Source organism: Trachemys scripta, chromosome 1, assembly GCF_013100865.1.
Source record: "Trachemys scripta elegans isolate TJP31775 chromosome 1, CAS_Tse_1.0, whole genome shotgun sequence".
In the NCBI taxonomy this organism is placed as follows: Eukaryota; Metazoa; Chordata; order Testudines; family Emydidae; genus Trachemys; species Trachemys scripta.
The window spans coordinates 13,199,468-13,222,806 of record NC_048298.1 but is presented as its reverse complement, the minus strand read 5'-3'; the positions used below and the strand labels follow the sequence as shown (position 1 = coordinate 13,222,806).

General features: G+C 38.9%; 1 protein-coding gene across 15 annotated transcripts in view; it reads right to left on the bottom strand.

Annotated features, from left to right (window-relative positions):
- CELF2 (CUGBP Elav-like family member 2) overlaps nucleotides 1-23,339 on the bottom strand; it is a 673,014-nt gene that overhangs the window by 44,620 nt on the left and 605,055 nt on the right. For 9 of the 15 annotated variants that reach the window (XM_034764756.1, XM_034764676.1, XM_034764660.1 and 6 more), the window contains 5 exons: nucleotides 22,322-22,351; nucleotides 20,367-20,446; nucleotides 15,875-16,033; nucleotides 14,167-14,230; nucleotides 2,439-2,573 (listed from right to left, as the gene is read on the bottom strand). In XM_034764756.1, the coding sequence (XP_034620647.1) occupies nucleotides 2,439-2,573; nucleotides 14,167-14,230; nucleotides 15,875-16,033; nucleotides 20,367-20,446; nucleotides 22,322-22,351 (468 nt within the window). The remainder of the gene's footprint in view (nucleotides 1-2,438; nucleotides 2,574-14,166; nucleotides 14,231-15,874; nucleotides 16,034-20,366; nucleotides 20,447-22,321; nucleotides 22,352-23,339) is intronic. The other 6 variants (XM_034764685.1, XM_034764702.1, XM_034764710.1 and 3 more) reach the window with 2 other exon arrangements.

The window sequence follows — 23,339 nt, the reverse complement described above, 5'->3', positions numbered from 1 at the left end:
GATTTGATGACAGCAGAAAGAATAGTGAGACTCAGGAATCTTGGGTGCCATACCAGGAGGAGAGTGTGTTCCAGTAGGCATCACAGACCCTTCTGTCAGTTCCTCTAAGCTTGACTCCTTTCCCATCCCCTCTAACCCGTCTCTGTCCCAGTCTTGTCTCTTCCCACCCCTTGGCTCCTCGTCCCAGGCCCAGGCCCATTCTCCTTGCCTACCCAGTCTCACCTCAGACCCAGTCTTCCCTTCTAAGGTCCCCATTCAAGTCCCAGTCTTCCTATCCTTCCAGTATCTTTCCTTCCCCACTCCCAGTTTCCTTGCCCAGCCAGTCTAAGTTCCTCCCCACCCCAACTCCTTGTCCAATCCCCACTGGCTCCCAGTCTTAATTTCCCCTCCCCACTCCCCGGTCTTTATCCAGCCAGTCCCTGTTGTCCCCCTCATCTTAGCTCCTGGTCAGATGTGTCTACTCACCTCCACTCGTTCCCAGTCCCAGTTTCCTTGCCCAATCAGTCCCAGTCTCCCCCAAACTTCAAGTCACGGTTTCTCTCTCTTTCCCCACAGTCCCAGTCTCACCAGCCTCCTTGCCCCAATCTATGCCTCCCCTTCCCCCAGTCTAGCTCCTGCCTCCTCTGCATTTGAGTGAGGCGCCTTCCTCCTCCACACTGCCTGGGCTCCAGCAGGGGTGTCATCGAGAGCACAGGAGAGACAGGCTTTCTGCTGTCAGTTCCGATGCCCAACCCCATCCTGGCTGGGGAGTAGTAATTCAAGGGAAAGTCTTTCTAAGCCCCGGGTTAGATCCTGCTCAGTTGCTTTGTGGGAATGGTACATGTGCAGTCTGATGAGCCTAGGAGCTGTATGGGGAGGGAGCATGCTCAGGGAGGATGGAATCTTCAGAGATTTTAGCTGGGTATGTCTAGACTTCTGCTGGAGATGTAATTTATAGCTTGGGTAGTCATGAGTGCATTAGCTTTGACCAAGTGCAGAAGTGGAGCCAGCATAGGCAGCAGGAGGGGTTAGCTTCACTGAGTACAATCTGACTTGGATCCTAGGTGCTTACTCGGGTGGCTAGTCCATCCCCCCACCTGTGCCACCATGGCTCCACTTCTATTTTTAGCGCACTAGCTCGAGTAAAGCTAGCGTGCATACTTCTATCTGAGCTATACCTCCAGCTCAAGTGATTAAACCTACCCTAACAAGTCTCTACTGGGCATGTCTGAACTGAGAGTTTTTTGAATACTTAAACTTGACCAAATTTGGGCAGATTTCCAGGGAAACAGAAACAGACAAATCTCTGACACAAAGGCCTCGCCCCTGACAAATTTCGAGTCCCCATTCCAAAGCCTGGTGTTCTAGAGCTTCCCAAAGTAAAGGTTGCAGATTTTCTTTTTTTTAACATTGCAAAACGAAGTACTTCCCCCTAGCTTTATCCTTGGAAATGGCTGCACCCTTGTGTCTAACACATTCAGCCTGAGGCAGACACCAGGTATGGAAAAATTCAGTCCAATAGTCTGGTAAAAAGGTAAAAGCCACTGAAAACAGTCTTACAATGGAAGTGTTAATAATAATAGGTGGTGTTACATTCTCTGCCTATAACATATGTCAAAGATTGCCTCCCTTGTGGTTGAGCTCAAACCTTCTGCCACAGATTATTTTATCATGAGGGATGAATATACTTAGAAACAAGATTAAACACAAATGTTCTTCAGTGGCATCTAAAATGATATGAATGTTTTTAGAACCGCCATAAACACACTTCATGATGCAAATTACTACACCCTGAAGCCTTTATATAAAGATAAGGGGTCAGATTCTCAGCTCAGTTACACCAATGTAAATAACTCTACCCTCCACTGGCTTTGGAGATGATGAGGAGTTATTGATTACTGGATTTACACCAGTGTATGGAGATCAGAATCCAGCAAGATTTTCAGTATGCATCTGGTCTTACTTCCATAATTGCCTCTCAGTTACCAGCAGGAGCAATCTCTGAAGGCACCATAGGAAGAAAAAGAAAAGGCAAGAAAAAAAAAAAAGAGGGAACAAATTCAGTTTGTCTTTTTTTCTAGCATGAGAGGACTTGGCTTATGTTCTGGATTCTTTCTGAAACGTTAAATCTCACTGAGTTCCTCATGCAACTAGAGTTTTCTTGTGCCTGCTGGGTGTTGTAAGACTGCAACATGGGCCCTAACCCTGCAGTGAGCTGGGCAGAGCAGACCGATGTGCCCGCATGGAACAACTTGCAAAATCCAGGCTTTAGTTAGCTGCTTAAACACACTTTTTTAATTAAAACATTTTACTAAAAAAAAACCCCAAACCCTCCACACTTTTCATGTGCAAGTTGGTTGGTTTTGGAAGTGATAAACAGATACGGGATCACCATTCTGAGGCTCTCCTTCTAGTCTACTCTTACTGCAGAATCTGAATGGAAAGTAATCTACTCTTACCAGGACTTGTGAGCGCTCCCAGCGCACCAGTCGTTGTGGAGAGAGGATTTGCATTGGTGGTGGTAGCTGAGGTTTGGGCGGCGGCTGCTGCGGCTGCTAAAGTTGCCAAATTCTGTAACTGTAAAGCATTCATGCCTGTGCAGAGAACAAAATGCAGCTTCAGCAACAGGGTTAATTAAGAGATTTCCAGTTTAAAAGTTGTATTCATTTTAAAGGAATATAAGACTGGTAAAGGTTGCCAGATTGACAGTCCTATCAGTGATTTAAACCCTCCTTTCATTCCCAGAACAGCTACAGCCTGGGCAGTATAAGCTACCCCCCACTGGCCCCAGCCAATGTGCCTCATATCTGTCTTACAGGTGAGAGGGTGGATGGTTTTGTTGTTACAGCACAGGCTTGCAACTCAGGAAATTTGTGTTTAGTTCCCACCTCCGTCAACGAGTTGTGGTGTGACAAGTCACTTAATCTCTCTATGTGATAATAATACTTCCTGACCTCACCACAGGTGGAGAGAAGGTAAATTAATTATTGCTTGAGAGGTACTCGGATCCTATCAAGTTCAGTCCCCAAGTCCCTTCTTCACTTCTCTACTTAGACTACCGCACAATAACAGCCAATTGTGAGAGCAATTTTTGCCTGAAATTCCTTCTGTCTATTTGGAACTGAATCGAGACCATCAAATTCAGCACGGAACAGCTATCAGACAGTAATGATTTCCAGTCACTATCATTTGGGGCCAGATTTGAACTGGGGACCTCTAGGCAGAATGTTCTGTATCATGTAATCCATCCAGATTCTCAAAACCACTTGTTAGTTAGTTTATTCAGTACTTTACGAGATGTAGTGAAGGATACAATCTACATTTCAGAATGATGTAAAGACCTTCAAGAGAGGGGTAAATTTAAAAAGCATTGCATTTAATTTAGATAAATATGAAATAGGACATCTATTGCAGACAAAGACTAAACAACACTCATACAAAATGGAAGAAGAATGATTAAAGAACAACGTGACAAAGAACCTGAAATCTCAATGGGATGCAGCTGCTCAAAGATGAAAATGGTGTACAGAGTATGTATATATATGGGCATCACAGCTATATACATAGGCATAATTTGTAGGACAAAGAAAGAAATAACGCCTCTTTCCCCCACCTTGGTTTGGCCACATGTGGGTGTTCTGCATATGCCGTATGAAAAGGACATTGATAAATTAGAGGAAATCCAGAGAAGAATGTCAAAGTAATTAAGCTATGACCATATGAGCAGGAGAACTTAATATGAACTTGGAGAAAATGAGAAGAGGGGATATCATAACACTCTACAAGTATTTGAGAGCTAATAAAATAAAAGAGCAGAAGGGACATTTTACAGAGACTGAGACCACATGGCATAATAAAGAGCAGCAATAGCTTGAAACTAACACAGGACAGAATTAGGTTAGATATTAGAAACCAGACTTGTAGAAATGCTCAGCACCCAGAAGTTTCCATTTATCTACCGTGAGAGCCTCTAAATGCTGAGAACTTCAATACAGTATCCAGATTTTCAGAAGTGTCTAATTGAGAATGGAGCTCTTCTGAAAATCGGCCCCAGTTGTGGATGTCAAGCACTTTTCAATAATGACTCTACCAAAAAAAAAAAAAAAAAAAAAGAAATAGGTGATGGATGATCTTACTAGTAATGTGGCTGAAGAACCATCACTTAGAGGAATCTGGGACCAACATCATATACTTCGAGGGACTAACAGAGGAAAACCTCTCTCATGACATCTCATAGAATTTAAGAACTATATAAACCATAAGGTTTTTCTCAATCCCTATCACCTATAATAGTTTACAAGGCACAATACAACATATAACTACTCTAATTACAAGGTACTAATAACCAAGGTAATTAGGTGTAACTACTGTATCCTGTAATCACAGGTCGTCATTGAGTTTGCTCAGCTTTTTAAGCTAGAGCTTTATCATGATTATACATAGCACTCATCACGTTCAAAGTGCTTTAGAAAAATACTTTAAAAACTCTGTAGTTTAATTACATGGAAACTTTATAATTACCAAAGAATTAGGGACTGGCAAACCTGTCTGAAAAAAATAAGCAGCCTGAAACACAGCTCTCATCTTCAACCAAGTCTTCTTTTGAAACATGAAAGAATTTGGTGAACTTTTTGAAAAGGTTGAGCCTTGAACGTCTTCATTTCAGATGGGATAGGACAAGGAAATACTAAAGTATACCAAGACGGGCTTTCCTTGTAGTGTTTCCTCAGAGGCTAAAACTAGGGAATAATGGAAACTTCTTATGAGAGACGGCTTTTGTGAGCTTTCCAACCCAAAGTGGTTTGGCTAGGTACTTTTGAATGCATAGGTTTGATTAAGTGCGGATGCTTGGGGAAGCTTCACATTTTTTTATGCTGATCCATGCCTTTAGGAGCTTGTCCATCACTAAATAATCTGAAATTTCTATGTATATGCTTTTAGGACATTATCCATAGCTGAATACTTGCTCATCAATTGTGGCAATGATAGTGAAGGGATGAATTGGGAGGTATGTTGTCCCTGCTGGAGGCAGGCGCAAGTCCTCTTGGAGAGCAGAGCCACTGCTTATAGTTTTTTACAGCCTGCAACAAACAAGTTGTGCTGTCTGGTATGGAGAAGGAAGTTAGCTATGGTCCCTCCCCATCCTCTACAGTTTCTGATACTAGAGGCCCCCATCTCCTAGCTCTCAGGAAGCACAAGAGTAAAGATTGTGCCTGGCCCTTATGCAGGGGCACAAAAGTAGGGGAGGAAAGAGAGAGAGAAACTTCTAGAATCCTCTTGCTCACACACTTGTGAACTCATATAGGCCACCCACAATCTGCCACTACATGAGGCGAGGTGTGTAAAGTACTTTCTACAATTCTGATTTATACAGAAAGCCTCCAGAGTAGTTCAGCCAGTGGATCACCAAATTTAGAGACAGAGGAGACCTATTAGTTTACTGACTCCATCTCTTTGCAAGGGCGGGAAACATTTGAAAGATGGGGTGTGGGCTCAGGTTTCATTCTAGATTGCTCTTTGGCCCCAATGTGCCCTTCATAAAGTTTCAGGTCCACTAGAAGTCTACAGAGCTCAACACCAAGACTCCAGCAAACAATGCAAATCTTCATGGAGGCCACCCTTAATGCCATTCTGTGGTCTGGCTGGTAGAAATACGCAATAAAGCATGCTCTCTCTCCACTGGACTGGCTGCCGATCAGAAGGAGGTTGCAGTTGAATTATATTTTCTGTGTGGTGATGCTTCCTTGTGGTACTTTTAAACAGTTCACCATTTAGACTGGCAAATAGCGGTGAACAAAGATGCACACAGCAATGCTGAAAACAATTTTTGGAGATAGCTTCTGACTGGTGGAATCCCACCAATTTCTGCAACATGCACGCAGATTTCTCTGAAACTCGTTTGGTAAGCAAAAAGAATCGGAAACAATTCGCTATTGCTTTCTATTTCATGGCCAATGAAGAACTACATGGGTGCAAGGTTATGAGAGCTGAGAGACAGCATGTATGCAGTGCTCGAGGAAAACAAAACACAAAGAATTAGAGACAAGGCTAATCGGCAGCACCAAAAGCAACAGCTCGCCTTAGCCTGGGGAGCCAGTCTAGCTCCCAGGTGGAGGCAAAATGAATGCCCACCTCTCTTCATCTCACAAAACCTTTTTATAGCACAAAGAAGCAGGTAGACTAGCTTCCTGTGGAAGCAAAGGGAGATCTTCTCCACTAACAGAAGATTTTTTCAAACCCAAAAGAATGTTAAGAAGCAAGAAACATACATCAAAGAAGTCCTCTCCCCACCCTGCATGCGTCACTGGAAAAGTGACTACAACACACTGGCCACAAACCAGCTCTTCAGATGTTATGTGGTGTCAGCTATGGGGCCTCCAGAAAAGATCCGTTTCTTGTTGTCATAATGCATCAGAGAAGAAAACCAAAGAATTGAACCGAGTGGAACTCAAGAGTGTGAAAATGTTAATAACAGGCTGAGAACACACCCAGTGCCCAGGGTGCTGTAGAACTGATGAAATCAACAGGCGTATCTCCTCACTCCCATCCCAAAGGCTGACCGCTAAAATACACAAATAATCTATCCTCATTGTTACTATATTCCACTTCCTCCAGATGTTTTATCATTGCTGCTGCTCCCTGTTTATTGGCTTTTTCCCTTATGTGAAATGTGTCAACATCACAGCTTGCTAGTACAAACTCAGAACAGGGAACCAAGTACTGTTGATCCTCAGATCCGACAGCCGATTTGGTTACATGGTAGAAGTAGATTCCGGTTCAGTTAATCTCTAGCCAATGTATAGATTTGGGGATTATTCTGCTGCCTGGCACATTCTATCCTTTCACATGGTCTCCATTCCTGCAGTCCACGCTTTTCACATCACGTAGGTTTTTCAAAACAGCCCCAAACCCCGGACCAAACTTAGACAGAAAGTGATTCAATCCTTTTTATTTGAAACTGCTGCATACTCAGCAACCGTACCTCTCGCTGAAGAAATGCAAACCGCTTAACACTGCAAAACAGCCTCATAGGCATGTTAAAAAAAAAAAAAAAAAAAGAATGAAATTCCACCTGCAGGGAGAGAACTCCTGGGTAAGAAAGAACTCTTGATCTTCATGATGGAGAAAATGTTGGGAATTAAAGCAAAATGATTTATAAAGAGCTAGAACCACATTACAATTTGATTCAATTTTTAATAATGTGTATTTACCAATGTGCCATCAGCTTGGCAAATAGTCAGAACTACAAGGAACACAACTTTCATTTTGTTACTTGGCAAATTAAAAAAAAACAATTAAATTATGTACAAAACAGATGCACAATATGCCTGCTTGAAACTTAAGATTTAAAAAAAAAATTATTTATAAGGATAGGGGCATGAAAATTTAATTTAATGTTCACCTTAGGTAATTTCGTGTCTTATTGTTCATGGCAATTACCATAAATCTACATATCAATAAGCAAGAACAGATGTCAGTTGTTACAAGTGCTTGCCAATCAGGCCTGTTAAAAAGTGACAGATGGATGGTTATAGAACATTCTCATAAGGCCCATTAGCACATTCGCAGGAAATTTTTGTAGTACTGCGCAGTCACAGATGCAGTTCTGTGAAAACACGGGTAAATTTGAGAGCACAAGATTTACATTTTACAACTTCTTGTGCTACCTCCAATGCAAACTTTCATGCAATAAGGCAATTTGCCTTGCTTTAGTCACCATAGTTTTTCTCCTTGTGATAGATGCAAGTGGTAAGGATCAGGGGCTTGTTTGTATAGGACGTAGCAGAATCATGGGCCATTTTTAAAAGCTTTTTAGGCTTATTTAAGTTTTACATGCAAAGCATTTAGTAAGTATTAAAATAATTGAGGATCATTTGCGTCTTCACCTTGAAGAATTTCCTGCTTAAATCCTTCCTTTCTGGGAAAATAGGCATTGGTTCAGAGCCCCGCCCTGGTCATCTTAAAGCGGCCTGATTTTCAGAGGATGGATTCTGAGCCCTTTCTGATCAGGTCCCTTTACAGTGTCTCAGCTTGGTCACCCCAACACAGCGGCATCTCACAATCAGTAATATTGGCCCAATTATTTATTTACCTTTTTCTTTTTGTCTCGTTAGTTTCTCCACACATTAGGGTTTATTCCCTTTACATTAAATTTCTGGACAAATTGGAGAAATGGGCTGAGGTAAACAGGATGAAGTTTAACAAAGACAAATGCAAAGTGCTCCACCTAGGAAGGAAAAATCAGTTTCACACATACAGAATGGGAAGAGACTGTCTAGGAAGGAGTACGGCAGAAAGGGATCTAGGGGTTATAGTGGACCACAAGCTAAATATGAGTCAACAGTGTGATGCTGTTGCAAAAAAAGCAAACATGATTCTGGGATGTATTAACAGGTGTGTTGTGAGCAAGACACGAGAAGTCATTCTTCCGCTCTACTCTGCTCTGGTTAGGCCTCAGCTGGAGTATTGTGTCCAGTTCTGGGCACCGCATTTTAAAAAAGATGTGGAGAAATTGGAGCGGGTCCAGAGAAGAGCAACAAGAATGATTAAAGGTCTTGAGAACATGACCTATGAAGGAAGGCTGAAAGAATTGGGTTTGTTTAGTTTGGAAAAGAGAAGACTGAGAGGGGACATGATAGCAGTTTTCAGGTATTTAAAAGGGTGTCATAAGGAGGAGGGAGAAAACTTGTTCACCTTAGCCTCTAAGGATAGAACCAGAAGCAATGGGTTTAAACTGCAGCAAGGGAGGTCTAGGTTGGACATTAGGAAAAAGTTCCTAACTGTCAGGGTGGTTAAACACTGGAATAAATTGCCTAGGGAGGTTGTGGAATCTCCATCTCTGGAGATATTTAAGAGTAGGTTAGATAAATGTCTATCAGGAATGGTCTAGACAGTATTTGGTCCTGCCATGCGGGCAGGGGACTGGACTCGATGACCTCTCAAGGTCCCTTCCAGTCCTAGAATCTATGAATCTATGAATCTATAAATCCTGACTGAAGTTTAAGAAACATGGACTAATGATCAAAGCAAGTACAGTTTATCATCTCTGATCAAAAAGTAAGTTACTTGTTAACACTGATGTTACCAGACACTCCAGATTTTATTTTAAAAAGTTGAATCAGATTTTCAAGGGCTTTACTTCAGATAGGGAGAGGTCCAGAATAGTGCTCTTGAAATTACAAGCACCAGGCAAGATGGATAGAATAGAAAATTCCGATTTCCAGCTCTATCAAATCACATATATTTAGAATCCATCTTTAGAACAGCTGTTTATTTAATACTTAGTACTTAACTTTTTTCTAATCACTGAGACCCTGATTCAGCAAAGCACTTAAGCACATGCTTAACTTTAAGCACATATTAAATTCATCCCTATTTAGCACAGCACTGAAGCACATCCTTAAGTCCCACTGAATTCAGTAACTTCCCATTGACCTCAATGGGATTTCAATACGTGCTGTAAAGTTAAGCATGTGCTTACGTGTTTTCCTGAATAGAAATGACATTAAGCACATAATTTAGTGCTCTGATGAGTCAAAGCTTTCCTGCTACATTCTGCCTGGTCTTTATGTGAGTGCCCAATATGGGAGCGGGAATAAGGAGCCTCTTCCAGGTCTTTTGCAGTCAGTGTAAGGTTCAGGCAGACTTGCAGTTCCTTCCTTCAGACTCAACCTAACTCAAAGAGTCCATTTTGTATTCTCAAATCTCCCAGGCTACGGAGGATTGGTGGTCTCCTCAATGTGTTCGTGCCACTCCTGTTTGCAAGAGTTTGTGTGTACTCTAACTAGAGAACAAACCCTTTCCCTTCAATGGTGTACACTCCAAAAAGTCAACTAAAGCTTCATTGTGAAACCTAGAAAATGTGGATTGATTGGCTTTGATTAAATGGCATCTTCAGGGGAAGCGCAGTTGTTTGATCTCATTGCTTTTAGTCACTTAGCCCAACATTTTCAGTTGTGCGTATGTAAGAAGCAGCCATGGCATGGCACTATTCCTGGAGTCGACAGAGATTCTCACTTTGAACAGGACACCCCTTTAAAGAGGCCCTACGGGCAATGCCCAGCAGGAGAAGCCCTTCCAGTATTCTTCCAGTGGAAAAAAGCTACGAAGGAGTGAGCCGCGGTAAAGGACCTTAGAGCCGATGCAAAAGCACAGCGCCTCTATGCAGAAGGTCCTGACTTCTGCACATTCCCCCAAGATCCTCCGAGCCAATGGCGTGATTAAGGGAAATACTCAGGAAGCAGAACTGTGTGGAATTTCTCTCACCCATCTGCTCCCACGGATTCAGAGGAAACCTAGCTCAGGTAAAAGGGAAAGGGTGAACCTAACTGAAGCAAAATCAGAACCAGTCAGAAGCTCAGCCCAAATCTCAAATTGAACCATGAGAGAATTTCAAAAAGATTAGGAACATACGTTAGAAAATAGAAAAAGGCCCAGCTGTATGGCATTTATCAATCTGAAATCCAAAGAAGATAAGTGCAAATGTAGAGATCACTTTTTCCTATTTCAACCTATTTTTTGTTTTTACATATCCAACTGAATCAATATAACCCCTTTTGTGTGCGTGCGTGTGTGTATGTGTGTGTATTTTGCATATGCACGTGTATACATACCTATCTATATGCATATATCTATTTACATTTATAACAAAAGGTTTGAAATTAATTGTATTGATAATGGAAAACCTTCACGGGGAAAAAAAAATATTTTTTGACATCTCTTCTGAGTTATAATCCCCTGGCATTCTGTCACATAATGTAAAATTAGGGTGATCAGATGTCCCGATTTTATAGGGACAGTCCCGATATTTGTGGCTTTTTCTTATATAGGTGCCAATTACCCTCCACCCCCTGTCCCGATTTTTCACACTTGCTATCTGGTCACCCTATGTAAAATCTTATGTCACATCTTCAATGTACTTTTAAAACTAGTAGGTTAACTTAGCTCACCTAATGTAAATCAATTTTTTAATGTCCGATCCAAAGCCTACTGAAGTTAATGGAAAGATCCAAGTGATTCACTGAGCTTTGCATAAGGCTGTCAATGCAACTTGAATACATTTGAAGAGGTGAACTCTCTGGCTTGAACCGCCATTAACTGTAGCTTGTATTTTTTTATTAGAAAATCAAATCATGTGATCTACTTCACCCGTATTACTGACATTCCCCACAAACAATGAGAAAGTACAATCCATACACGGCAGCCTAATATTATGCATATAAGTAAAAGCAATGCCTTTAAATTATTAAGCATTACAGTAGTCAGTGGAAAAAAGACTACAGTATGACCGAGAGTCAGTGACGTAAGTATGTGCATGTGTTATGTAAGAACAATAAAGCAGAGTTTGGCAAGACAATGATAGCTCCTGTAATCAAGACTGCGACGCTATTAAAACAGCAAAAGGGATATTGACGACTCTTGTGATATTAAGTGTTTTTCTACTTTAATGGGCTTTAGACACATACTTAAATGCTCTGCAGAATTAGGTGCCCGATCTAAAGTCTACTTAAATTAATGGAAAGATGTCCATTGATTTCAATGGGCTTTAGATCCAATGAAGCCAAAGAGAAAACAGCCATTGACTTTAAAGGTGCAGGACTGAGCTAATTAAAATACTTTTGGGTGCTACATACATGTACAGGTAAATTTAAGATCCGATTTGGCCATCATTGCTCACGTTGAGTAGTACCTTACTCTTCCCACTCAAATCAACACAAGGAGCGGGGCAAAAGATCTGATTCTAAATGAACATTTTTTCACTCAAAAAACTTGCAAGGTCTAACCATGGAGCTTGTCTGCTATCTTAGCTGACTGCTTCTAGATTTTCTTCCTCTTTAAGAAAAACTAGTCCAGTATTAATACACAAGCTCCATATCAGCTGGAAATGAATATTATTATATTTATATGTGTAAGATGTGTGGATAGGATGTAAGTAAAAATACATTTTGAAAAAAGGAACGAATCTAGCTCTTATGCTACATGAAGGTTGTGAGATCAATGCTCCAGCAATATTAACCCATTCATGTTGCACACACCTAGAATTTTTTATTCCTCTGTCTCTTGTAAACCTTAATAAATTACTCTTTATTATTAAAGTATACCATCAAATGTAGTGGATGTGTAATGTAAATTGGTTAATGCTACAGGAGAAACCTGAAATTTGGGAAAGATATACGACTTTTGAACTTTTAAAAACGTAACGATACAATTGTGCTAAGACTTCTGCCCTTTCGTGTAGAGTTGTAGCGTGGAGAGAAATTTAACATTGTGAAATTTGACCTTGGACATTGAGATTTAAGAGCCCTGCATTTCTGGAGAAGAAAAGGTAAACCCAGAAAAGCATTAAGTTCTGTTAATATGCACGTAAGAAAATCACCTTGTTAAAACATTCCAGGAGGCACATACAGTTCTTAAATTATTATCCAGTATATGGATCCATTAGAAATCTAGTCTTTGGCTCAGGAAGTACATTGTTCTAGTAAACATGACATGCCACTATGACCCCAGAAGATAATTTCCTTGGACTAAATGGCCTACTATGCATAACTGATTCATACATTGGATTGAGGGGCACCCTAGAGTTAATGTGAGGAAAATCCCTAATTTCAGTCCAGGTATAGTTCAGTTATTGGAGGTAAAACTAAACCTACAATAACTGTGAACAGACAATGGGAACCTACTTGGATACAAGTACAGTAGAATATGCTATACAGAAAAATCTCCCTGAGTATTTTTTCCCCCTTGGGTCTCTCAATTTTTTCATTCTGTAGAGCTAACCAAATATGAAACATTAAACACAATCCTTGAGCTCAAAGCCAGCTCCAAAAATGCCAACTGTGAAAATGTTGCTGAATGACTCTGCTCTGTTTATCATATTAAGATATATTTTTTGATGAGAAAAATGCTAGATCATAAGTGTAACATAATAGAAACAGCAAGCACTGCCAGCAGGTCTGAGGAAGAGAAAATAATTCAGGGATATTGTCATCTGTAGGCCAATTTATATTGTCAGACAGCAGATTCACGTTAGTCTCTGATGCCATTGCAATAATGGCATAATGTAACGATTGAGCAGAGAATACCTATGGGGTATGGCTATATCATGTGGTATATCTATACTTGTTAAAAGTATTTCAAGATTCATTCAAAGGGAAGCCAGAAGAAGCTTGGATTAAAAAAAAAAAGTATTAAAAACGTTCTTAAAGACACATGAATATTTCAGCCATTGTTTTGTAATGGCAAAGCAAGTCCAATGCTACATTTCATTGATTCACCGAGTTCATGATTAAAATAAACTAGCATACCCCCCCCCCCCTTTTTTTTTTTTTTTTTTAAATCAAGCAAGGAAAAAAGGCTTTTTAACAGTTCCTCACGGCAGGCATAATGTGCATCTGTGGTCTGATTTACTGCACATGCTGCCTTCTCTAGCATCATGTTAAGTTAGGGTATCAGCATGGCAGGTCACACAGTGGGAGAGACCTTTTACTAATCACTACACATCACTTACTACTGGCACACAGCTCATTACCAAGAAATCCTCCAACTAGCTGGCTTTCAAATATGCTTACACTTTGATTTTCTTTCTCTCTCTCTTTTTTCCTTCCGAACAAAGATTATACTTTTACATAAAAGCTTCTGTTGTGTAATTTTGTCAACTAGGGTTCTGAAGTCAAAAAGGCACCCAGTTAATTTCCCATGATTATAAAAAGAAGACTGCAAGCTTGTATCAATGGTAGGCCTGTAATCTTGGGTTTCATTAAGAAGGTCAGAACATTTTTATTTGTCACCTATTATTAAAATGTTTGAGGGCTGCCATTAATTTGATTTTCAGGCCACAGAAATCTCACTGGAAATTAAAACGTAATCCTGCTGTTGCTTTATTGCTACTTTTAGTAGGTAGGATATAGCTGCAGGAACTAAGAGCTCTCCTGCAATTTACAATTGGTTACTCTGGACAAATGGCAGGTGACTAATGCAAGACAAACTGTTTGTACAACCGAGGAGCGGTTAGTTTAATTTCAGTTTCTGAAAGACGGACTGAATCTGAATCATGAGTTGCCCCCTGCTCATACACACAACACATTTTATATACAAAGACTAACATCATGTGATCATTACAGAAAACCGAATTTAAGAGCCTAAGAAAATAAAATATAATTGGACAAAATGAAATCATTTTTAACTCACCAGCCATTTGCTGAATGCCGCTGAAGGCACCCAAGTTACTGGAGGAAGTTGCTTGCTGCAGAAGCTGCAAATTAATAATAAGACGATCATTGTCATCTAAGTGATGTTACAAAAAAGCAACAAGATTAAAACAAAATTATCCATCAAATTAAAGTTGGAGTACTTATAGTTTCCTTTACTTTTATATTGTCTCTTGCTTCTGCCTATTGTTGGAATGAACATCCCCAGAGTTGATGCTGTAAATCCATATTAATGTCTAATCTCTATTAAGAAACACACAGACACTGGGGAAACTCAATAACATCGCTGCTTTAAAACAATTAATCAATTTACTCTTTTTAACAACCAGGTGTTGAATCTATTTAAACCAACATAGCGTGACTAATTATAACCCTCTGCAGTCTAGTAGTTACCATAACTCATCTCTGTCAATCATGGTCCATTCTCACCCAGCCCCTTAAATTCAGGTTTCTTTCTTTATCATCCTTAGAACAAGGTACATCAAGTGCACAGATATTCATTAGTTCATAGGCTGGCACTTAGCTGATATAACAGTCAAGATTCACTATTAACCCTTGATATACTGGGTATTTTTTTTTAAAAGACTGCCAGCTAAATGAATGTCTATGTAGATTTATAACCACCCCACCCCACATATACACACAATTGATTTATGCAATCGACAGCTACAGAGAAACAAATCTCTGAGCACATGGGAACGTCCCAGTTGTCAATACGCCATATAGCGTGACCATTCACAACTTCACAGCGGCAAAAGGCAGAGACCCCTGACCACTTGAACAATAAGAGAATCTCTGTCATCAGTCTATGATTTATGACACACTCAAGCTGTTCCAGATTCCCTGCAGTAGAGGGCAGCTGTACAATGTAAGGTAGCGAGCTCATTTTTCTCTCCTAACTTTCAAAGAGTCAAAGAAAATGTCATTTTAAAAATGCCCAAACGCTCATCAAATCTACCTTCTATAAAGTAATATGAACCTTGCACATTTAGTACCAATAAAAGAGCATTTAATTTACAGACTTTCACTAGTTAATGTGATAGCCATTTTCAAATATATTAAAAGATTAACTTGAATGAGCACAGGGAATATTTCTATGGGAAACTGATATGCAGAGTAGAATTAAATTCAAACATTGTGGATTCAAAAGACCATTCACAAACACAGTTGAAGAAGGTTTTCAGATGTCTACCTGATCTCTGAAAGCTGAAGATTTTACTTTGATAAGAGAAAGCATCCAAAAAATGTATTCACATTTTTAAAAAAGCAGAATTTAATGTTCGGCAGAAACATCAGAATGAAGATGTATTTTCCAGCTGATATAGAATTTAAATCTTCAGAAGACTGCAAGGCACTGAAATAACTTGAGACTTTCATTCTAAATCGCTGTTATTATTACAAAATGTTTTATATAGTGCCATAAATTTATGTGGTGCTTTCAGGAATAAGTCACATTATCTGTCCCTAAGTTAAAATGTAGGGAATTCCATTTTATCAGGGTTCACTATAATTAGCTTCCAGTGTGCTAAAATAAATCAGTTTAAGTCTAAATATGTGGTCACTAAAACAACGAGGAGTCCGGTGGCACCTTAAAGACTAACAGATTTATTTGGGCATAAGCTTTCGTGGGTAAAAAAACCCACTTCTTCAGATGCATCTCGTGGTCACTACATTTCACAAGAACTTACAGCTAGGTACTGTGGTGTGAGTCCTCCAAGGCCTGTGAGGTTCCCCCAAGTGGCAGTGTTGAGCTGTTGCATCTGTTGTGCCAACTGCTGTTGTAAACGCCTCTGCTCCTTATCCTTTTGGGTATCAGCAAACTTCACCACTATAGGCGAAGAGCAGCCCTATGATTGGACAGATTGGAAAATAAATTCGTTAACATCCCACACATTTACATGATTCTACCTTGACGTCTTCTTACCACCTTTAAATCCATTTGAAATAACCGGAAATTATTTCTGAAATTATGTTTATTAATTATTATTCAACTATTTTTAAAATGTGGCTCTTGAAAAATTATTAATTTCCTCTTTCTTTTCACTGAACTCTTTTCCTTCCAGATCTTTGTGGATGTTTAACTATCTGAGTGCCCCTGGAGAGACAACAGAATTTATCAATGCTCTTTAATTAAGCTTCACGGTTCATGTGTTTTAAAGATGGACTTGTCTCTTTCTTTTCTGTCTGTTTTCAAGTAATAGCCAAAGACACTGATGGACATAAACAGTGCCACATGAATGAAAACAGATCCTCTATTTTTATCTAATGAAAACTGTTTGCTTTCAGATATAAACCTCAAGATTTTTTGTTTTAAATCTACAGAACAATGTAGCATCATAATGATTCCAGTTTACTTTTGGCAAATGGATTAGAACATTTCATGATTTGTAGAAACCATCTGTCTTTGAGTTTTATCCTGCTGCCCTTCATCGTAGTGTCTGAGTCCCCCTCCATTCCCTACCCACTGTCATGCCGATTTCTCTTCTACCCTTCGACTCTTGGGTGCATCAGATCCAGAAATACAGCAGGATTTTAGACACAGTTTACAGTGTGAAATGGTGGTTTATATCTAACCAAACTCATCCCATGGCTACTCTCACTACACTGTGAGCTTCTTCAGAAAAGTTCCTATTCTCTATTTCTGCAAAGAGTAGCCGTATCTTTTCTCTCCGAGAAACCTCACAATAGGACAATGATAGGAACATTCACAATCAACAGACAAAATGATGAAATAAGCCACGGTAATAATATCTTTTGTGTGAAGACCTCCCATCAATACCATTCCTTTAGAATTATCATCTTAGAAAATGATCACTTGAGATGTATTATTCCACCCCCAGCACCTTGCTTGTATATTTCATTGTAAAAATGTCTTTCAATTTTTCAGTGAATAAAAACTGAGATACACACTTCAGCAATTGAATAAAGATTATGGAGGCGTCCGCTTGGTATACAATTGTCTCTTCTCAGTGATTTTATACTAATATTAAAATCAAGCTCTTATTTAAAAAAAAAAAATGAAATATTTTTCCAGTTTAGCTAATGAAAAAGGTAATAGCAAGCTTGTATCCCATTTCAGATTGGCTTTGGTGGTATTAGGCTAAGTATGGGGATAGTTTACTGCTTGCTACATACATGTACATACGTGAAACTCTTAGGTCTATTTCAAAAGGAATATAAATGAATTTCAAAACGAAGAAATAGTATATGGCTGTTCCAGTCGTCAGCTCAGCAGCTCAATACTCAATACAACAGCTGATATCATATATATGAATGCTGAAATGTCAGTAAATTGTATAAAAACAATCTCTCTGCAATTTAGGAGTCTATAATATTTTTTCCACTTTCTGCTCTTATTTCATCATTTTCAAAGGAGCAAACATTCTGAATATTGAAATTATACGTAGCAAAATGGCTCTATATGAGAAAACTGTTGCTATTTATTCCATGTTAACAAATTAGTGTCTCCTACTAACCCTCCATTTGAGTGATTTAAAAAAACAAACAAACACAAAAATGAGGTAGAAAAGCAGAAAATGAGGGCAGCGATTACGGCTTTAAAAATAAGTTGCTTAAACCAGGATAGAGAGTAAAAGGCAAAGAGCAATAGCAGCATTCATTATTTCCAGGAGACACTTGCTCTTCTGAACATGAACATTCTCATCATTTTGAGTCACTTTGAAAAATACGTTTTAGTCAATGATGTGTGCCAAAGAACTGAAAATAATGAAATCAGAAAAAATAACTTCAGTGGTTCAACTGAAACTTGACTGCATAATACATAATCTTCCATTTTAAAAATCCCCCCCACCCGCCAAAAAAACATGAAATCAAAGTGCACAGGGGCAATATTATTTCAGAGAGTGTCCAGATTTAATAGCGCCTCTCAAAAGTCAACTTTTTACCATCATAGCATTGACATTAATAACCAAGAGGCAGGAAATGCTTTTGAATGTTGACCAGAACAATACCTTCTTTCCTTCTTTCTGTCTGGAGAAGTACCCCCCATTATGCAAGCATGTATGGGGTATCTCCTACCTCATTATTTTATGGCTGCTTTTTATCTCCCCTTCTCAATGGGAAGCACTGCCTGTGTACCTTTCCTTCTGCTGGCAAGATAGAACATGCAGACTCCTATTGGTACCATGCCATGAATTGGTGAACTGGAAGGACTGCTCCACCTCTCACAAAAGAGTAAGCACATCAGTTCTGCTCCAGACCTGAGCCCAGCTGACATCACGATGCTAAGGTCCAGGATATTCTGACCCGTCCTGTCAGTTTGGGATCTTATGTGTACCCTAATTATAGGTGCAGATTCTCCAACCTTTAAGGCTGCTGAGTAGTACTTCCCTCTGAGAGTAGTTATTTATATAGGGCTAAATTGTGATGCACTTCCTCACTTCAAACAATTGGATTACCTGTGGCATAAGGTACTATTCAACATAAGGAAGTACATCACAGTGGGGCTTGGTTTGAAGTACGGTACAATACTCAGCATATGAAAGGGAGAATCTGACCTTTAATGATTATTTCATTTTACAACATCCGCTGACGTGAGGGTGATTCATGTGAGACTCATTACCCTAGACCAAAAATACATGGGAACACATGGAAAATACACATCAAAACCACAGCATTATTAACAACACTTCTGTTTTATGTGGAACCAAAAAGTAGCAAAAATATAGCGACCCAAATTAATGGGGCAGTACATGGCAGAAAAATAAAAAGAAGCATTATTCCAATGAACTAAAATGTCACTTTTTATTCCATATATAGTGTCATAGTGCACAGTAAAATATATTAGGTAATAGCAGCTTCCTAGTGAAGATAATTTCAATAATTCTGATTTTTCTCTGTGGAAGATTCTCATCTAACTCTGTATGTTCAGGGTCTATAAAAATGCATTGCACTGAAAAGAAAACACATTGATTATAAAATAAACTTAACCAAAGTCAAATGTGATGTTTGGAAAGACAATAGCTTTGCAATGCCAATATCATTACTGGAAGAGTACAGAAAATAGTTGACATGCACTGTCTCTTTTTTTTCCTCTGTCTTTCCCTTCGCTCATTACACAAAGCAGCTCAACGACATGACGCAATAATGATTGTTTAGTACCCAGCATGCTTTGGGAGACAAGAGCATTGCAAAGAAAAATTACTTGAGAAAAAATTGAAAGGCCCTCGTTTAAAAAGAATAATAATTAAAAAAAAAAAGAAAAGAAAAGATGAAACAAGTGCACATAACATCAAAATGCCACCTCCGAGAAAATCATCAGTACACAAAGATACGGTATACATAATACAGTATAACATGCACTCTCAAATGATTAAACTAGAAGATCCAGAATAAGTAAAGGCTTAGTACTCTTGTGAGACCTTTTGTGCAAAATTCGGAAAGACCATGACATAAATCACAGACTAAAAAAGCTGAGACCACCAGATGAGCTGTGACAATGTGATAACTATGCCGATAAGTGGCTCTTACCCTGAAACTGTAGTCGCACCAGGTAAGTAAAAGTTAAAGCTTCGTGTTGCTCATTATTAGAAAGCACGATGCAGTTTTTAGGGAATAAAAGATTGCTGCTTGTACAGAGCCTGGCGTGGCAGTGCACTGCAGCTAGTCCAGCTCTTCAATGTGCTCTGACATAACTAGCATTTTTATTGGCTACATGAAGTAGGAGAAATTATATTAATTTAAAAAGAGATTCCATATGCACCCCCCCCCCAAATTCCCAAACACATGCACTAGGAACTTGGCATGGCCAGGTTAAAAATCTCTATTGAGCCTTTTCCCAGAGTAGCACAAACTGCAATGTTCTAAAATCCATATAAAGTGAGGCTTTATTATTATTATTATTATTTTTTTTTTGGTTTAAGATAAAGGATAATTTAGTCCCCAGATATGTGTTATTTATTCATTTATGTTTATTTTCTATTGAATGCCACTGGATGCATTATAAAAGCAATGCTTGGGTTCAACCCAGAGATCTTTTTACTTGTGTTTCAAGATCATTCGGAAAAATAAATGTCACAAAAAGAGGTAGAGTGAGTTTTGTGAAAGTTTAAATCTGTGAGATTGTCACGTGTCTGATCTTCTTCAGGAGACCATGGCTTTACCATTCACAATCATTTGCACAAAGAAAACAAAGAAAGGGCAGATGATACAGTACTGTACCTCCATGGTCTGAGACTGGTGCATGGCTTTGATTGCATTCTGTGCCATTGCCCTTGTAGAAAATGTAACAAACGCACAGCCTGTGGGAACAAGGGGACAGGGAGCAGGAAAGACAAAAAACAACAAGACAAAAGGATTGGACGCTTGTTAAACCAACACAGTCTACGAGAACGGCCACAAGACGACACTGTTCTCAGTAGTACATAAAAGTAAACAACTCCTCTAATTTATTTATCAACAGTGCTGACTTGCTAATCTGACCATAGATGAAAGAAAAAAATTAGATTGGTGGGGGTGGGAGAAAAGGGTTTGGAGGTTTTTGTTTTGTTGTTGTTGAGCCACAGGGTTTGAAATAAGCAAAGCTTGTTTGTATGCTCTCAAATGTAAAGTTTGGATTGTATATTTTAATCCCTTCCAAAGCATGCATTAGCAGCTACCTGCTATTTCTTTTTATTTATGGTTGGTTTAAAATAAACTGCCGGCATCACTGGCAATTAAGTACAAATTTAAAGAGCTCATAATGGCACTGGTAAATTTCATCAAGATGGTCTGAACACAAATAAGAATGAGGAAAACATGTATAAAATGCTTTGAAACCAAGTGCCAGAGGACCCAGTGATGCTGCCAGACCAAATTCAGTAATGCAGGGGGGAATTTAAATATTTTTTAAAAATGAATTTTTCAAATAAAAATCTTTACGAGTTTTGTTTTTTTGAAGTCCTGATACTTATGGGTACAAGCATAATTCTTTGATCTACAAAAACTATGACCTCCTTCAAATATACTGGAGCTCTGTGTGTGTGTGTGTGTGTGTGTGTGTGTGAGAATAACTGAAAACCACTTTTTCCCTTTTAAATCATAGAAAAAAGAATAGCTCAGTGCTGGAGCTGTTTCCCCCTGCCAGCCTCCCCTTTATTGCTACTCATACCAATACTGGGCATGGTGTAGGTCAAGTTTAGTACTGCACGGCTCACTGCCCTTTTAACTAATAAAAACACGGCCTTTTGAAATTTACATTTTATTCTTCTTCATGCACCCTTGGGCATCTTAAAGAAAAAGACTGTGAAATTAATGCAGATTCAGGCTGATTTTGTAATAATACCATGGCACACTAAAAGCTTAGCTAAAGCAACACAGACTTATTTCACTTGTGATCTCTAATGACTTTAACAGTGCATTGATTTTCAGCTCCCTTAGCCTTGCACAGTTTGAACTTAGGTTTCAGAGAATAATTTAGTGTTCCACTCAATTTCCTCAAAACATTATTATTATTACTACTTAAAAGATTTCCAAATGAAGCAAATCTAAACACAGAGAGGCTGAAGCATATTGTCATTTTAGAGCTAATGCATGAAAGCTATGTTCTGGCACCAAAAATACAATATTGTTGCCCCTGTGGCCAATGGGCAAAATAAACCATTTTGCAATCCAGCAGGCAACAGATTGCTTGGTTTATGTAAATCAATTTGTGAGCCATAAAACATCTTTTCTCTTTTGATCTGTATGTACCTGGTAAGATTATCAAGTCAAGACTGTATTAACATTTTAATCAAACAACAGTAAGAGAAAGCAATGCCTGATCATTACCCAAAAGCACTACATCTAGTCATGAAAATAAAGTCAATGCATTTTTGCATCATGCGGTAATTTTTTAAAAAATATATAAAATCCCTTGATACAAGGGAAACTAATCCACTATGCATCTTACTGATAGATTAGCATTATAAATTTTAAAGTTAGAATTCTTTATGCAGATTTTACAGTAGTGTTGCGCTACTTTATATATTTCTCAGATAATAGAACAGCTGATGATGTTTTTATTATTTAGACACATTATGTTGCGACTACCGTTATCCAGAAAAAAAAATTTTGTCAAAGAAAATAATTTCACAAACATCTTTCTATAAGGCATTCTAGACAAAATGTGTAGTAGAATGGTAAATAAGCTACAGTACCTCTGCTAGATTCCATATTGATGCTGTGCACTAAAATTAAAGAGGCCCAAATTTACCATCAGTCTCAAAGTAATCTCTCTTAAAAACATTATTCTTATTATTAATATAGGAAATAACACTAAGCGTTTTCATTTCTTATCTTGTGACTTCAATGGGGGGGAGAGAACAAACTATTAGAGATACATTAGGGGGAAAACATACGGAGCCTTTGATAATATTGCTTTTAATGGTCAAGGAACCGTTTCATTCACTTCCCTTGCTCTTATTATCCAGAAGCTTGTACCATAGTTACAATTGCCAAGTGGAGGTTAAGAATGCAAAAGAAGCATGTAAAATGTCAACAAGAATCAATAAGACACAGTTTATGCATTTATCACCATTTCTACCCAGCAGTACAGCTGTAAGTAACTAACTGAGAGATGTTGCAATTAGCAGGTCTCAAAAGAAAATTGAAGCAGCAGACAATTAAGCTATGTGGCCATATAGCTGGAGCAGATTACGCCCCCCGCCCCACTCCCTCCCTGCTCATTCCCTTTTTAACCACAAAGCTAAGTCATTGGGGGGCTTTCACTGCCAATATTATGGCATAGCCTCCCTCTTCACCCCCAACCCAAGTTCATTTGAAAGGCCTCTAACTGTTATGTTCTGGCATGAAGCGATTTTTATAACAGAAAATACCATACACTGAGCTAGTTATTTAAAGGAAACTTGTTCCCTGTGAAGCCCATGACGAATGTGCGTGCAACCTTTGCTCTAGTCCAAGATGCTCAAAATCATTCTATAGAGGAAGGGAGGCTGAATTACATTTTCATTATGGTCTGTGGGGTCAGGGTTACAAAATTAGGTCCATATTCTACCCACAATCCACAGCAAATTTCCAACTGATAACCACTGGCCAGTTGCACACGATTTCCTGATTTGCACAAACAATTGTGGGCACAAATTAAGTGTGCAACTGCCCTACTACATTATTTGAAAACCTGGCCTTTAAACTGTCATTGTTAGAATCAGCACAACA